General features: G+C 40.8%; 1 protein-coding gene across 5 annotated transcripts in view; it reads right to left on the reverse strand.

Annotated features, from left to right (window-relative positions):
- Window positions 1–10288, reverse strand: part of TMCO1 (transmembrane and coiled-coil domains 1) — a 56580-nt gene extending 46292 nt beyond the window's left edge. For 2 of the 5 annotated variants that reach the window (XR_008506229.2, XR_010412182.1), the window contains exons 1-3: window positions 10061–10284; window positions 9569–9646; window positions 4349–4408 (exon numbers count right to left, since the gene is read on the reverse strand). Coding sequence is in view for 3 of the 5 variants with exons in the window: in XM_045876828.3 (XP_045732784.1) it covers window positions 4349–4408; window positions 9569–9646; window positions 10061–10130 (208 nt within the window). In the remaining 2 variants the exon portion in view is untranslated. Of the gene's footprint in view, window positions 1–4348; window positions 4409–6385; window positions 6566–9568; window positions 9647–10060 lie in introns of all 5 variants that reach the window. The other 3 variants (XM_045876827.3, XM_045876828.3, XM_045876826.3) reach the window with 3 other exon arrangements.
- Window positions 10289–16968: the final 6680 nt, after the last annotated feature.

Here is a 16968-nt window from a genome sequence, read left to right on the forward strand (position 1 = left end):
AATGGGGAACCTAAGGGGCACCCTGGTGGCTCAGTTGGTTAAGCGTCTGACTCGATTTCAGCTCGGATCATGATGTCAGGGTCCTGAGATCGAGCCCCACGATGACAGGTTCTGTGCTCAGTGGGGAGTCTGCTTGAGATTCTCTCTCTCTCCCCCTCTGCCCCTCCCCCCGTGCGCGCACGCTCTCTCTTTCTCTCTCTCAAATAATAAATAAATCTTTAAAAAAAAATTTTTAGTTCAAATGTAAGACAGTTCAGCTTCAAATTCATGGTTCTACCCAAGACCATCATCAAAGAGCTTTACCTAGTAAAATCAGTGGCATTCTGCTTCTCTGAAACCCTGTCATTGCACTGCATACTCCCCTTGTACTGAAAACTTCCTTTTTTCAGTGCAGCAGGATCACTTTCCATAGCTACCCCCCGCAACTACTGTCTATATTTTTGTAAAGAAGCTCAAGTGGGGACCTGAAGAAAGGCAAAGTAAAGGTTGCATAATAACAAAACTGCAGAGAGTGTCATTTCACAGAAATACATTGAATTGGTCATGGAAAGTTGCTAGAGATGAATAGCAAATCTGACTCTATACTTATTAGCAACTAGTTCAAAGGGGGAAAAAACTCATCGGTTCAAGCAAAGTCCACAAAATAAAAGTAAATCAATTATTTATGAGAATCACTGCTTTTCTTTCCTTTTTTTTTTTTTTAAGATTTTACTATTTTTAAGTAATCTCTATACCCAACATGGGGCTCAAACTCACAACCCTAAGATCAAGGGGTTGCACACTCTACCAACTAACACTGCTTTTCTTGACACTGAAAACTAATAGAAAGCTTCCATAACTGCTCATCAAGAGAGCATCGTGACATTGTAAATAATGTTCTCAAAAGTCTTCCACAGTAGTATTACAAGAAATTCTATCTGGCTGGGTTTTTCACAACATGCCTAACAGTACAAATGACAAGGTGAAATAGAATAGAAGCAATTTTAGGGAGTCCAAAATAATGCAGTGTAGGTTTACAGATTCCTGATAGTCTGGCTTAATCTCAGAGTAAAATTTACAAATCTAGGGCATGGATAGGTTGTCCTTTATTTTTTTATTTTTTATTTTTTTAATTTATTTTTTGACAGAGAGAGACTGTGAGAGAGGGAACACAAGCAGGGGGAGGGAGAAGCAGGCTTCCCGCTGAGTAGGGAGCCCGATGCGGGGCTCGATCCCAGGACCCTGGGATCATGACCTGAGCTGAAGGCAGACGCTAAACAGCTGAGCCACCCAGGTGCCCCTAGGTTGTCCTTTAAACAACTCCTCATAAACATTACATCTTTAACTCTTGGTAAGATGTCGATAACCAACACTTCACAGGCATTATTTCTCTTAACTTCTGATACTTTCTGGTGAGCAAAAAATTCAAGGTTGCATTCCATGTTCAGGTAATTTACATTTTAGACAGTTTGTGTTGTCAGTTTAAGGGCAGAGAGCAATCTGCCTTCCATTTTTATATCTTTCCTATCCTTTACAGTAAAGCTACTTGAAAGAATGATCCATGTTCAATGTCTTCACTTCCTCACCACGCATTATCTCCTCATCTAGACAATCTGGCTTCTGTCCCCCATCACGCCACTGAAATCATTCTTGCTACATCACTAACAAGAACTCCCATTTTACCTCTTAGACAATTAACACCTTGGGCCCTCTCTGTCCCCTGAAACCCTCCCCGCAGCTACAACGACAAACCCTTTCTACCTTCTCTGGCAATACTTTTGCAGAGCTCCACTTCTGCTCCCTCTGTTTCCTCAAGACTATCTCCATCCTCAGCCATTTCCTTGTCTTACTTTACATGGTCTCCCCGTATATGAACTCCCCGTGTGGGAACTCAATTACTACTTAGAAGTATAGGATTCTAAAGTCTGTTTATAGCCTTTATCCCTCTATGCTAGCTCCAAAGCCACACACCCAACTGTGTACCAAATATTTCCGCCCTACTGTCACCCGAACATTTCAAATCCAACAGGTTCAAACCTGAAATCATCCTCTCTTTTCTTCCCCATCCCAATTTGCTACTCCTCCAATATTTCCTCTCCAAATCAGAAATCTGGACTTCTTTGTAGACTCATCCCTCTCTCCACATGCTACATCTAAACAGTCATCAAATCCTGTTATTCCTACTTCTCTAGATCGGCTGAATCTCTACCTTCTATTCCATTACCACTGCCTGTACCTAACTAAGCTCAGGTTCTTGCCATTTTTGCACCTGAGTTACTTAAAAAGCCTCATGACTGGGGCGCCTGGGTGGCTCAGTCGTTAAGCGTCTGCCTTCGGCTCAGGTCATGATCCCAGGGTCCTGGGATCAAGCCCCGCATCGAGCTCCCTGCTCGGTGGGAAGCCTGCTTCTCCCTCTCCCACTCCCCCTGCTTGTGTTCCCTCTCTCGCTGTGTCTCTCTGTCAAATAAATAAAATCTTTAAAAAAAAAAAAAAAAAGCCTCACGACTTCCTGCCTCCAGAATTATCCCCTCTCCCATTTATCTCCAAACTACTGCCAGAGTTATCTTCCTTAAAATCTGATGTCAGGGGCACCTGGGTGGTTCAGTCGCTAAGTGTCTGCCTTCGGCTCAGGTCATGATCCCAGGGTCCTGGGATTGAGCCCCACATTGGGCTCCCTGCTCAGCGGGAAGCCTGCTTCTCCCTTTCCCACTCCCCCTGCTTGTGTTCCCTCTCTCACTGTGTCTCTGTCAAATAAATAAATAAAATCTTAAAAAAAAAAAAATCTGATGTCAATCCTCTGCTTATGTCCTTTAATGGTTATGGAAAGATGGAAAGCCTTCTGGATTAAAGTTAAACTCATTACCTTAGTTTAATTTATAAAGATCTTTATGAACAGGCTCTACTTATCTCTCTAGCCTCATCTGTCTATACTTTATACATACCTTCTGTTGTTTGTTATACTAAACTATTTATAGTTCCAGGTATATACCTTGCTATTTGATCCCCCCATAGTTTTATATATGCCTGTCCTGCCTAGAATGTATAGGGCTTAAAATTGGATGCTAAAGTAACAAATGACCAGGAACAAACCCCTTCTCTACCACTAACTTAATCCCATCTATCACTGAATGACTGACTGAGGGCAAATTACTTAAATCAAGCTTCATTTTTCTCACCTATAAAAATGAAGTAACACCCTTCACTACTACATACAATTAATTGTTAAGAGAATTCTAAAACACGTAAAGTGTTTACCTCAGTGTGTTGCACATGGTAAGTGCTCAATAAATTTTGACCACTATTTTATTTATTTATATTTTTATTTAAGTAATTCACACTAAAGCTTCAAGATTCAATATTATCTCTTCAAGAAAACCCAATCCCCTAGTTTGGTTTAGATATCCTTTCTCTTTACTTTTTTAACACTCAGAATATATCTCTACGAACACACTTACCATACTGCACTGGTCTGTTTTCCCTCTCTAGACAGACTTCCTAATAGAATTTTTTCTACTTGGTTTCTCTATGACCCACCAGAGCAACTGACACAGAGTAGACATACAATAGCATCCTACCACAGAACTAAATGAGTAGGCCATTTAGAAAACATCGGAAACACTAAATTCAAAAGCTTTAACCAGAACAGGATAGTGGCATAGTCCAGCCCGGAAGAATTCCCTTCTAGGATATAATGGCAGTGACGTACGTAGAGACATAGTTTCTGAACAAAACACACAGTTTCACAGTTTTTTTCCTAATCTCAGAATCAGGAAGCATCATAAAATATAAATATAAATCATACCTAATCATTTATAAATTGTCTTTTTGGAACAGAATTACATTCTGTAATTAAGCTCTAAATTACACTGAAAAACCAGAAACATGTCATTCCTTTTCAGACCAGATAAAAATTACTCAGCAGTAAATTTCCTACCCTCTGGTGGATTTCCATCACCAGTCAATTCTCCATAAGGAAGTCTTGGCAACAACACAAGTAACTCAGCCTTAACTGGAAATAATCATCTCAGATATGAAAAAAAATACACTTTTACAAACTGTGCCAAGAATCCTCAGCCAAATTCAAAAGCCACAACTGTCAGCATTATTTTATTAAAACTAAAATTTCAAAAGCTAAGAGCAAACAGCAGCAACTGCTTGAATGTACCCTACAAAATGGACAAGAGAGAATCAAGTAAGATAATATATGCAAGTGCTCTGTAAACCACAAAATTATACAAACATGAGTTACCACTGTTAACAACTTCATTAATTTTCATCACCTAAGAATTTATTTTTTCCAATTCTAAATTTTCCAAATTTCCAAAACTTATTTTTCTAAATTTTGTGTATACCAAATAATTCATCTTACCTATTTTCTTTTTTTGTTGTCGACCAGCTGACTCTGTTATTGTTTCCTTCTTCTTTTCCACTGTAAACACAGTAACAGTAAAAATTAATTATGCATTATACTAAAGAAATGAAGGATGCTTTATCACAGCTGAACCAATGAAAGAAGCTCACAAGAAAGTTACACACTGCCTTTCATTATGGTCCTGAGCAAGTCAACCGATCTGCTCCCACAGCTGCTGACAGAAGGCAGACACAACAATCTAAGACTAAGACAACAACACTGGAAGCATCGTCACTCAAACACCCGTAAAGGATTGCATAAGGACACAATAATAGTAACTACTGAAACGTAATAAAAACTAAGATGGCTTTCAGACCATCAGCTGAGGGTGACTGCCGTAGGTTGAGTCTAAGCACAATTTTCAAATTCTGCTCTCTCAGATAACTAAGGTTAATTATAGTTCCACTCTCATATTCACTATAGAAGGTAGAAATTCATTTATTCACCTATTGGTGCATAAGGAATTGGCATTGTTCTAGGTAGATAAAAAGATAACCATGATCCTTGCCCTCTAAAGAGTAATCTAGTGAGGGCAGATAATTGAATAACAATTATAACACAGAAAACTGGCAAGACAGACATATGCGTAGGGTAGGGAGATCAAGAGAATCAAAAAAGCTAAACCCAGGGCACCTGGCTGGCTCAGTCAGTGGAGCATGCAACTCTTGATCTCGGGGTTGTGAGTTTGAGCCCCACATTGGGCATAGAGATTACTTAAAAACAGACAGAAGAAGCTAAGACCAACTTCTTTGAATGCATTTCAATTACTATGATGATAGAGTAAAAATAACCTTGTAAAGAGAAATAATGTAACATATTTATATTTTATATTTACTATCTTTCATCTATATACCTATCATAGTCCACCTATTAATGGACTAAGAATAGGTATGTCAAAAATTACCTTTACTTAGCTTATTTACATTCTTTGTTCTGTATAATATCTTAGCATACTTCCTTTACTCGCAAACAGTACAGTACATGTATTATTTCTAAAAGTTGCATCAAAGAGAATTGGCAGGTAAGACTTTTTCTCTTAGTACATTAATTATGCTACCTGAATTCTAAAATTGGTATTACCACTTTAACAAAGAGATGTAAACTTCGATTTGACTCCAATATTGCAAGTGAAACAGTAAAGTGCTGACTAAAATAAAATGTGTGTGTGTGTTTGTAGTTTCAATATATGCACTGGTGTCTAAGTACCAGTACTCTTTTATGCAAATAAAAAGATAAAACATGACATATACCTATGGGGGAGAAAGACATTTAGAGTGAACCTACTAGTATGAGATCATAAAAGGAAATTAAATCAGATTCTACAAGATGTTACCGAATAACATTTTAAAAGACAAAACCGACAGAAAACATTGAATGTTGTACTCTTTATCATTACTATTAACCAAAGAAACAAAAATTTTTCTTTCCCTTCCCAGAAGGACCATAACATAACTACTTAGCACTTAACCATAACTGCATAAAAAACAAGAAGGCTAGAGAACAGAAACATAAGATGGTACTGTGAACATTAACCTGGTCTTCTAGGGCACTGGACTGAGGCTAGATAAATCTGTTCTAAGGAGATGTCTATGGATAAAGTAGAGCCCATAATAGGAAGATCTGACCTTTCTGAAAGACTAAATAAGGTTTTGAGAGCTAAAGAATGAGTAGGAGTTTACTAGACAGAATGAGTAGGAGTTTACTAGACAAAAAGAGAAAGGAAAGTTATTCCAGTTAGAGGGAAGAGCAGATAAGGCCTGGGCCCATAGTAGGAAAAAGACTAGTCCAGAGGATGGAAAACGGGCCCGAGTGGCTAGAGAATAGACAGCAAGGGATAACCTGATACAGGATGTAGCTGCAGGGGAAGGGAAGAGGCACCAGACCATGCTGGACCTTGCAAGCCCCATCTTTATCCGAAAAGCAATGGGGAAAAACAAGGTATTTTGAGAAGAGCAAGTAACATAAGATTTGTGTCTTAAAAAAAAAAAAAATTACTTTGGATGTACTGTAGAGAATAAATCTGAGTGGCTGCAGGGAGACCAATGAGGAGGCTACTGCAGTAGATCACAGGAAACATGACAGACGTTTAGACTACGTGGTGGCGGCAGAACTGGAGAGATGTGGAGAGATCACAAACTTTCCTGGAGGAGAACAGTAACAGGGCTTGATGGTGGACTGCACATACAGGGTGAGAGAAGAAAGTATTCAAATCAGCAAATATTTATTGAACATTTACTATGTGCCACTGTTCTAGGTGCACAGGATATATCAGAACAACAACAAAAACGCTTTCCTAGTGAAGCTTTCATTTTAGCAGGTGGAGATAAACAATAAACAGTAACACAATACATAAATAGATCATATAATACATTAGAAAGTGGCAAGAGCCATGGGGGGAAAGATGGAGCAGGGTAGGGGCACCTGGGTGGCTCAGTCGTTAAGCGCCTGCCTTCAGCTCAGGTCATGATCCCGGGGTCCTGGGATCGAGCCCCACATCGGGCTCCCTGCTCAGCGGGAAGCCTGCTTCTCCCTCTCCCACTCCCCCTGCTTGTGCTCCCTCTCTCGCTGTGTCTCTCTCTGTCAAATAAATAAATAAAATCTTTAAAAAAAAAAAAAAGATGGAGCAGGATATGGGAGATGAGGAGCAGCAGAGGTAGAAGAGATGAGCAGGCTGCAGTTTTAAAGAGGGTGGTCAAGACTCACAGAAGTAAACCTTGAACAAAGATTTGAAGACGATATGGGGCTAACTAAGCCGATATCATAGAGAAGAACATGCTAGGCAGAGGGAACAGCCAGTAGAAAGCTCCTGAGACAGGAGTGTGGCTGATGTACAGAGAGGAACAGCAAGGTCAGTGTGGTTGAAGCAGAGTGTGTGAGAGAAGAATATCAGAGCAGTAACAGGGGAAGCTCCACAGCCCACTGTAAGGACTCTGGCTGTTCCTGAGTGAAAATGGGACACCATCACAGGGTTATGAACAGGGATGGGACATGCTCTAATAGCTTTAAAAAGGATTATTCTGGGGGTACGTGCGTGGCTCAGTCAGTTCAGCATCTGACTCTGGATCTCAGCTCAGGTCTTGATCTCAGGGTCCTGAGTTCAAGCCCTGCATTGGGCTCCACACTGGATGTGGAGCCTACTTTAAAAAAAAAAGGATTATTCTAGCTGTTATCTTGGGAGCAGACTATAGGGAAACAGGAACACTTGTTGGAGGCTGCTGTAATAATTCATGCAAAGGATGAAGGCAGTTATCAATGGAGGTGATGGAAAGTGGTCAGACTCTGGATATGTCCGAAGGCAGCCCAAAAGTATTAGATGTGGGGTGTGAGAGAAGAGTTAAAGATAACTGCACAAGGATTATGGCCTGAGCAAGTAGAGGGACAGACAGACCTGCCACTGACCAAAATCCTGAAAGCTACAAATGCAACAGCCTTAAGTGAGGAAAAAGTATTCAATTTGGACATGTTGGGTTTGAAATGTATATTCGACATTACAGTATAATTGACAAATTGATATGTAAATCCTTATTTGAGCATAGTTGACACACAATGTTAATTTCATGTGTACAACATAGTGATCCAACTTCTCTCCACATTATGCTATGCTCACCACAAGTGTAGATGCCATCGCTCACCATACAAATGTTATTACAAGGATATATGGATCTTGCATTAAGGAGAGAGGGCTAGGGATATAAATTTGGGAGCCACTGACAAATAGAGCACATGACTAAATTCACCAAGGGAGTGAGTGTAGGGGACTAAAAACAAACTGGGGTGCCCAAAAACAAGAGGTTGAAAAGAGGAACCAACAAGGAAACTGCAAAAAAATGGCCAGCAAGGGGCGTCTGGATGGCTCAGTCGGTTAAGAGTTTGACTCTTGATCTCAGCTCAGGTCAGAGTCTTGGGATCAAGCCCCACTTCAGGCCCTGTGCTGGGCATGGAGCCTGCTTAAGATTCTCTCTCACGTTCCCTCTGCCTTTCCCAATTCCCCTACCTCTCTTAAAAAAAAAAAAAAAAAAAAAAAAAGACCTGCAAGGTTAAGAGCAAAACCAAGAGAGTGTGATGTCCTGAAAACGAAGTGAAGAAAGTGTATCAAGGTTTCTGGCTTGCACTATCAGAAGCATGGAGGTACCATTCGTCACGTAGAGAAATACCGGAGGAGGATCACGTTTGTGAAGGTAAAGATAATGAGCTTGGTTTTTAATATGTTGAGGTGCATTATCCACACTGAATACGTCAAGGACCAGTAAACTATAATTTCAAAAGCCCGAGTTTGGTTTCTAATTCTTTGTTTGCTCTATGATATTAGTATGTTATTTAACCTCTCTGAACCTCACTTTCCTTTTCTATAAAGAAAGAATAATATCTATACAACTGATCACAAATGGTTGCTATGTGGATCAAGTGAGATATTGTAAGGAAGAAAACTTTAAACCCTTATGAAGACATAAAGATGTCACAGAATACAGAAAGTCAGAGGAATTTTAAGATACAAAAGTTATACTTAATCTTTATAAGGCAGAAAAGAACACTGAAAGCTACATCAAGCCTATAAAGAACCATTCACATTATACCTCTCGCAGTCCCCTCAGCTGTGTCCTGTGGAGTTCCTCCTTTATTCAAAGGCCACAAACTGTACTTGTTCTTAACCTTTTACTCAAACTGTCCTTCAACCGCCTCACACAACTGAAATTTGCCTTATCCCTGAAGACACCGCTCACCTGGATACTAATCATAATGACCTGTTGTTCTCCAAACACATCTTCTCACCACAATTTCCATATTTCTGCACATATCTGATTTTCTTCGCCTGGAATTCCTACCTCCAGCTCGTTCTCTATCCGAATTCCAACTATCCAAGAAGGACGACCAGCCATCGCCATCACAAAGGCTTCCATGGCTCCTCACAACTGAATAGGATCTCTTCTTTAGAACCACCACAGCACCTAACTCGTACTTCTCATGTCCCTTGCTCTATTGCCATTTGTATTATACATTTTGCATAAAAATATCTAATACTGCATATACCTCTACATAGCCTTCAATTCAAATCGGACTCGTCTTTGTCTTCCTATAAAGTCTTTTTATCAGTTGGTGCTCGTAAAGTATTTACTGTGAACATGCATTCAATGAACTTGACCCGTTGAAACTGTATCTAAAGGATGTTGCCATACTCACGTTTTTTACTCTGTTTCTCCACCTCCGCTTTCAGTCTCTTGTACTTGTCTGTCCTGTAAACCAGGACCCAGGTTATACCTGAAACATTAAAAGCAACATGCTAACAGAAAAAAATGTTTGTAATGGTCACAGCAAACTTACTGGTGGTCACTGTTGGGTGAGGAGGGATTTCAACTTTTTGCTTTATATTTACCACCAGTTAACTTTTTTCAAATGTTAAGACATCTGACTCTTCAACCAAAATAACGGACACACGGTATGAAGGTGTCTCCACAAATACGCAAGTGAAATCGACCCTAAACCGGACTCCACGCTACCCCTCCCGCTCCTGTTCCCGATTGGCCCCGATTCCCTGGAGTAGATGAGCACCCCCACCATCCCAACCCCAAGCAAGCAAGGCTCGCGACCACTCCCTTGGTGGCGCGAGGGTCCCCAGGCCTAGGATCCTTCCCATGGGGGCTGATCAAACGTCAGAGAAGCCGCCGCTCTCACCCTCGGCAAGAAGAGCCGTGCACACGGAGATAAAAACGATGAGCAGTGTGTCCGCGAACATGGTGCTCATCTTGCACTTTCCTCTCTGCACTCCCACCCGCCAGGGGGGAAGCGCTCGAGAGCCTGCAAAAATTAAACGACAACGACTTCGCTGGATTCCTGGACCACCGAGGAACACTCCCTGACAGACTACAGTCACACTTCCGCTTCCGGGGCACAGCGCCGGAAGGGCTACTTCCGGAGAGTTGCGTGGCCGCGCGAATCTAGCGGGAACCACGCCGGCTCGGGGGCTGGCGCTCAAACCGAATCTCGCGAGAGCTGGAACTTGAGTTTTCGCGACGGAAGTGCGACTACGGGACTTCGCGCGGTGGCTCTTCCTCGCTGGGGTGCTGGGCGCTCTCCTCTCGGCCGGAATCTACTTGGGTGCGCTCGTCTGCGCTTCTGCCTCAGCCCCACCTCTGAGACTTTAGGTAGTTTACTGAACGCCTGCGTTGGATGCAAGGCCACGGGTTTGGAACTGGGGACGCGAAAATCAGTTAGTCGTGGCTGCTGGCCTCAAGGAACTCCTGTCCTAGCGAAGGAGAGAAACGTGTGCATCCGGTGTGATTAGGGTTTTAATAGAGGTATGGCCAGAGTGCTGCGGTGACCCAGTTGAGGGGGTGGTCAGAGAAAGCTGTAAAAGGAATCGAAGTAATGCTTAGAAGAGTAGGAGTGCTTTGCGGGGGGCCTTTGTAGGCGAAGACGCCGGTGCTGAAGAATACGTGGTGTGTAATAGAGCAGTGAGTGATGTGTCTGGAGAAGGGGTCATAAACCCAAATGCCTCGGCTGGTTGCGTATAAATGATCTTATGCGGGCTGGGCAGAAGGAAACGGTGGGAGGTACTAGCATAAATAAGGGAGTGATAATTTTATCCGAAAGGAGCAATTGGTACTCAGATCCAGCCAGTTTCCCTGGGAGAAGGAGCACCCAGTTTTCGTTATCTTCCCGTTTTCCAGGAAAACCCCGAAGTCCTGATTTTATGTGAAAGTTCAGTTTATAAATGCTGGTAACTCAAGTTTTTAAATGCTGTATAGGTTAAAGGAAATGTCTTAGAAGCTTGGTTTCAGCCTGTGTAGAAGTTTTCAACTTTTTCAAGCTGATTCTGTTTGTACGAGTGTATTTGTGTTTATGAAAATCTGGAAGCTGGCGGAACTGTCTCCCCTGGACTTGTACTTTCTATCATTGGTTCTTTTTTCTTAAACTCCACTGTACTTAAGAGTTCTACTTTTGGTCTTTTTTAGCTTTATGTGCATTTCTTGTCTCTTTAAGACTTAGCAGCAGAGAGCCTGTCTCCTTTTAACAATGAATTTCTACTATGTGTAGAGAACAGTGATAGGCACTGTAGGGTCAGAGAGGGTGACTAAAATATTGTACCTGACTTCCAAGGTTCTCCTTGGATGTTAAACATTATAATAAGGTATAATCAAGGTATTCGTTAAATGTTATGGGAGCAGAGATGAGAGCAAAATTGGTTCTTCTTGGAGGAGTTGGGGAAGGCTTCACATTTGAGCTAGATCATAGTATGACTAAAAGTTAGGATAGGTTTTTATTCAACTCTGTATCGCTCATGGTAAATACTGAAGCACAAAAGGGGCATGACTTTTTTTTTTTAATTGAAATACAGTTGACAACACAATGTTACATTAGTTTCAGGTGCACAAAGTAGTGATTCCACAACTCTGTTATACTGTACCCACCACGATTGTAGCTGCCATCTGTCAAGAAGAGCATGACCTTTGAAATCAGACCTGATTTTCAATTCTAGCTTTGTCACTTAATTGACACCTGTCCTTAAGCATCTTTAGTCCTTGAGCCTGAGTTTCCTTATTTGCAAATATGGTAATAATAACACAGCTGCATAAAACTTACGAAGATTAAATGAGAAAGAGTATATTATACAGTATTTAAAGCTGTGCCTGACACAGTTGATCAAATCCGACATGCTATTGATTGTAAGATGAAACATTATTTTATATATGACTAAGAAAGAAAATAAACAACTAGTTAACCCATGACACACCATTGATTGTAAGATGCATCCCATTCAGAAGTGTTAAAATGTGGGGGGAAAAGTCTCACAATCAACAAAATACAGTAATAAGAGGAATTTCAACTACAGAACCGTGGGCTGCTAGGATAACATTTCCTTCCCTTGGGCAAGAATATAGTGACCCTAATCCCCTCATTGAAGAACAGTGCTAGAGGCAAGTTAAAATAACGTATTTTCTACATTCTACCAGATTCCTTTATCATATTTCCAAGTTTTCTAAGCTTTCAGTTGTATTAATTTAAGATTTCATTTATTTGTTTGAGAGAGAGAGTGCACGAGAGGGGGTAGGGTCAGAGGGAGAAGCAGACTCCCCACGGAGCACGGAGCTGGATGTGGGACTCGATCCCAGGACTCCAAGATCATGACCTGAGCCAAAGGCAGTCGCTTAACCAACTGAACCACCCAGGTGCCCCAGTTGTATTAATTTTTAGATTTCAAAAGTTTTCCCCATGAGGACCACCATTTCAGACTTTACCGTCCTGCTCCAATCTCTATGCCTATTATAAGGGTTTTGTCCTGGGACTTCCTTTTGCTGTTCTCTGGGGTAGGGTTCACTATTTCATGTACCCGTATCTCCCCCCTGCCTTAGTTTATACTTTATGTTGTGGTACACCCTCAAGGAACTTGTGGAAGGTAAATGGGAGCTAACCCTTTAGTGTGCTTATTAGAAGTATTAGTAACAATACTGTTTATAAACAAATACTTAGTACTAGGCTAGGCATCATAACAGATTATGAGAGAAATTAAATCCCACGGGGGTACCTGGGTGGCTCAGTCTTCAAGTGTCTGCCTTCGGCTCAGGTCATGATCCCAGGGTCCTGGGATCAAGCCCCATGTTGGGCTCCCTGCTCGGCGGGAAGCCTGCTTCTCCCTCTCCCACTCCCCCTGCTTGTGTTCCCTCTCTTGCTGTGTCTCTCTCACTGTCAAATAAATAAAAATCTTCAAAAAAAAAAATTAAATCCCTGCTTATAACTGAGGTATGAACGGGTAAGAGCAACTTCTCTGAGCCTCACTTTAAATTTGTAGAGATAAAAATGCCTACCTTCCAGAACTGCTTTGAGGTTTATATAGAATGAGAGCAAAATTCTGAAGTCAGACTACCTGTCTTCAAATCTTGGCTTCACCACTTCACTAGATGTGTAATTATAAGCAAATCTTTCACTGCACTGTGCCTTGGTTTCCTTGAATATACAATGGCATAATGATAATAGTGCCTAAGTCCAAAGGATTTTATTTTTTTTTTAATTTTATTTATTTTAGAGAGAGAATGCAAGTGGGAGGAGGGGCAGAGGGAGAGGAGAGAGAGAGAATCCCAAGCAGCCTCCACACTAAACACAGAGCTGGACGCGGGGTTTGATCCCATGACCCCTAGATCATGACCCGAGCCGAAATCATGAGTCGGATGCCCAACCTACTGAGCTATCCAGGCGCCCCCAAAGGGTTTTATTTTTTTTTAAAGATTATGTGAGTAAAGTGTTTAGAACAGTACCAGGCTCATAGAGAGGGCACATTAAGTGTTAACTGTTATTATTATTGGTTCTATTAAACCACCTACCTCATAATCATTGAACAATTTTTTTCATTCTATCCATTTTCCCTGGATTCTTACTCTCTTTAAAAGCTTCAGTTACCAACTGTCTGCTTCTGATCTGTAAAATAGTATCTGTAGCCTAAGTTTCTTCCCTGATTTTCAGACCTGATACCTGAAAGCCAAGTGGGCATTTACATTTGGAGATCTGAAACTAAACCTTTCCAGTTCTTCTACCCAAACTCCAATCTTCCCTTCTTCCCTTATTCTCCTAAAGAGTAGCACCATCATGTACCCAGTCTTTCAACCCAGAAAACAGGAACATCTAATCACCAAATGTGATAAATTCTCCCTGCCTCATTTCTCTTTTTTTTTCCCCACATCTTTCAACTCCTACAGTTTAACTCAGGTTACCATTGTCTTCCTTTGCATTACAGCCTTCTGCCTGGTTGGTCTCCAGTTACACACCCAACTGTCCCCTCTAAGCCATTCTTTTATGTAGCCAATAGTGATCTTTCTCAAATACAAAGATTTTTTTTTTCCCCACTAGGCTGGCAGGACTAGATAAAAACTGAGAAACGAGGGCGCCTGGGTGGCTCAGTTGCTTAAGCGACTGCTTTCGGCTCAGGTCATGATCCTGGAGTCCCTGGATCGAGTCCCGCGTCGGGCTCCCTGCTCGGCAGGGAGTCTGCGTCTCCCTCTGACCCTCCCCCCTCTCATGTGCTCTCTCTCTCTCTCATTCTCTCTGTCTCAAATAAATAAATAAAATCTTTAAAAAAAAAACCTGAGAAACGAATACTGAAAAGATTATGAGGACCCTCCCCAAAATACACTTTAAAATAAAACAAATGCTAAAGTAAATGTGAGTTTATTATCTTTTGGAATATTTTATTTATTCAAATAATTTTCACTCTGTGAGTGTGGGTCCCAAGTATGTGTTTAATTTGTCTTTTGGGTAAGCAGCACTGTGTTTGAGGACAGAGACTGGGTCTTGTTTATTTCTGCATCCCCAGCTTTTGGAACATGGCCTGGCACAGAGAAGCTTCCCAATATATAATGAATGAATGATACAGTTGGGAGAGAGGACAATAGGTTGGACAAATATCTTGGAAGAATGGGGAATTTTAGTTGGACTTTGAGGAAAAAGTGAAATTAGGATGTGGGAGAAGTGGTGATCAAAAGCATTGAATTGGGAATGAGAGAGAGGACATCATAGTTTGTGTGTAGTTGAAACAACCAATATGTGTGAAGAGGCTGTATGTTTAGTAGAAATAGAATTGACTAGGTAAAGTGACTGTATTTTATCTGTAAGAGGTACATGGTTGAACTTCAGGAGAGCCATAAATCTGAAACTGTAGACAGAACTTTGTGGATTTTTTTCCCGAATCAAAGATTCATAGTTTTTATCAAATTCTCAAGGGAGTTTATAAACCAATAACTGTTAAGATTTATGTTGTATATTTGAGAGACTGATGGGTCTTAAGCTTGATGCTGTAACCAGTTAGTGTTCAAAAATTTTTTGCTGCAGTACTCCTTAGGAGCAGAAGGGAGAGAATGAGAGCCTAAGATCTGGAGATAGAGCCTGAAGATTGGGACTTTTAACAGTATATGTGAATTTTGCATTAAGGGATTGGTATTAAAGTTTCTAATGACCAGGGAACTCTAATTCAGGACTACTCCTTTCAGTTGGCAAAAAGATGAGCCATCGAATTGGAAAGGAAAAATTAAAATTAATCTTTGTTTGCAGATGACATCTTATATGTAGAAAACCCTAAAGATTCCACATAAAAAACCAACTGTTACAACTAGTAAACGGGGGCTTCTGTGTGGCTCAATTGATTGAGCATTCGATTCTTGGTTTAGGCTCAGATCCTGATCTCAGGGTCATGGGATCAAGCCCTGCATTGGGCTCTGCAGAGTCTACTTGGGATTCTCTCTCCCTCTGCCCCTATCTCTGCTTGTGTACGCTCTCTCTCTCTCTCCAAAATAAATCTTAAAAAAAAAAAAAAAATAGTAAACAGGGGCGCCTGGGTGGCTCAGATGGTTAAGCGTCTGCCTTCAGCTCAGGTCATGATCCCAGGGTCCTGGGATCAAGCCCCACATCGGGCTCCTGGCTCAGCGAGGAGCCTGCTTCTCCCTCTCCCTCTGCCTCTCTCCCTGCTCATGCTTTCTCTCTCACTCTCTGTATCTCTGTGTCTCAATAAATAAAATCTTAAAAAAAAAAAAAAAGAACTAGTAAACAAATAGACCAGAGTAGCAGAATACAAAAACCCACCGACAAAAATCAGTTGTGTTTCCATAACTGTGAACAATCCAAAAAGGAAATTAAGAAAACAATTCCATTTGCAGTAGCATCAAAAACAAAATACCTATAAATAAGTTTAACCAAGGAGGCAAAAGATTTGTAACTCAGAATTATAAAATACTGATGAAAGAAATTAGAGAAGACACAAATAAAGACATTTTGTGTTCATGGATTGAAGTGCTGTATTTTTAAGATGTCAATACTACCCTAAGCAGTCTGCATATTCAGTGCAATTCCTGTCAAAATTCCAGCATTTTTTGCAGAAATAGAAAGATCCATCCTAAAATTCCTACGGAACCTCCAAGGATCCTGAGTAGCCAAAGCAATCTTGAAAAGGAAGAATAAAGTTGGAAGTCTCATACTTCCTCATTTCAAAACTTACTTTCAAGCCTCAGTAATCAAAAAAGTGTGGTACTGGCATAAAGACAGATACATAAACCAGTGAAATAGAATAGAGAACCCCCCAAATAAACACTTGCATATATGGTCAAATGTTTTTCAACAAGGGTGCCAAGACCATTCAATGGCTAAAGGACAGTTTTTTCAGGAAGTGGTTTTCAGAAAACTGGATATCCACATGCAAAAGAATGAAGTTAGACCCTTATACCATATACAAAAATGAACTCAAAATGGATCAGAAACTTTAAGAAATAAAACTGTAAAACTCAGAAGAAATCACAGGGGAAAAGCTTAATGAGATTGGATTTGGCAGTGATTTATTGTGTATGACACCAAAAGCATAGGCAACAGCAAAAAATAAGTTGGACTTTATCAAAATCTAAAACTTGTGCACAAAAGGATACAATCAACAGAGTGAAAAGGCAATTTATGAGATTGGAGGAAATGTTCACAAATCATATATTGGTAAGAGATTAAAATCCAGAATATATGAAAAACTACAACTCAACAGCAGCAAAACAACTCAAAAATGGGCAAAGGACTTAATAGATGTTTCTTCAAGGAAGATCTACAGATGGCCAATAAGC

This window comes from Mirounga angustirostris, unplaced genomic scaffold (genome assembly GCF_029215605.1).
Source record: "Mirounga angustirostris isolate CCGP_5_RB_7025 unplaced genomic scaffold, mMirAng1.0.hap1 SCAF_6, whole genome shotgun sequence".
Lineage (NCBI taxonomy): Eukaryota > Metazoa > Chordata > Mammalia > Carnivora > Phocidae > Mirounga > Mirounga angustirostris.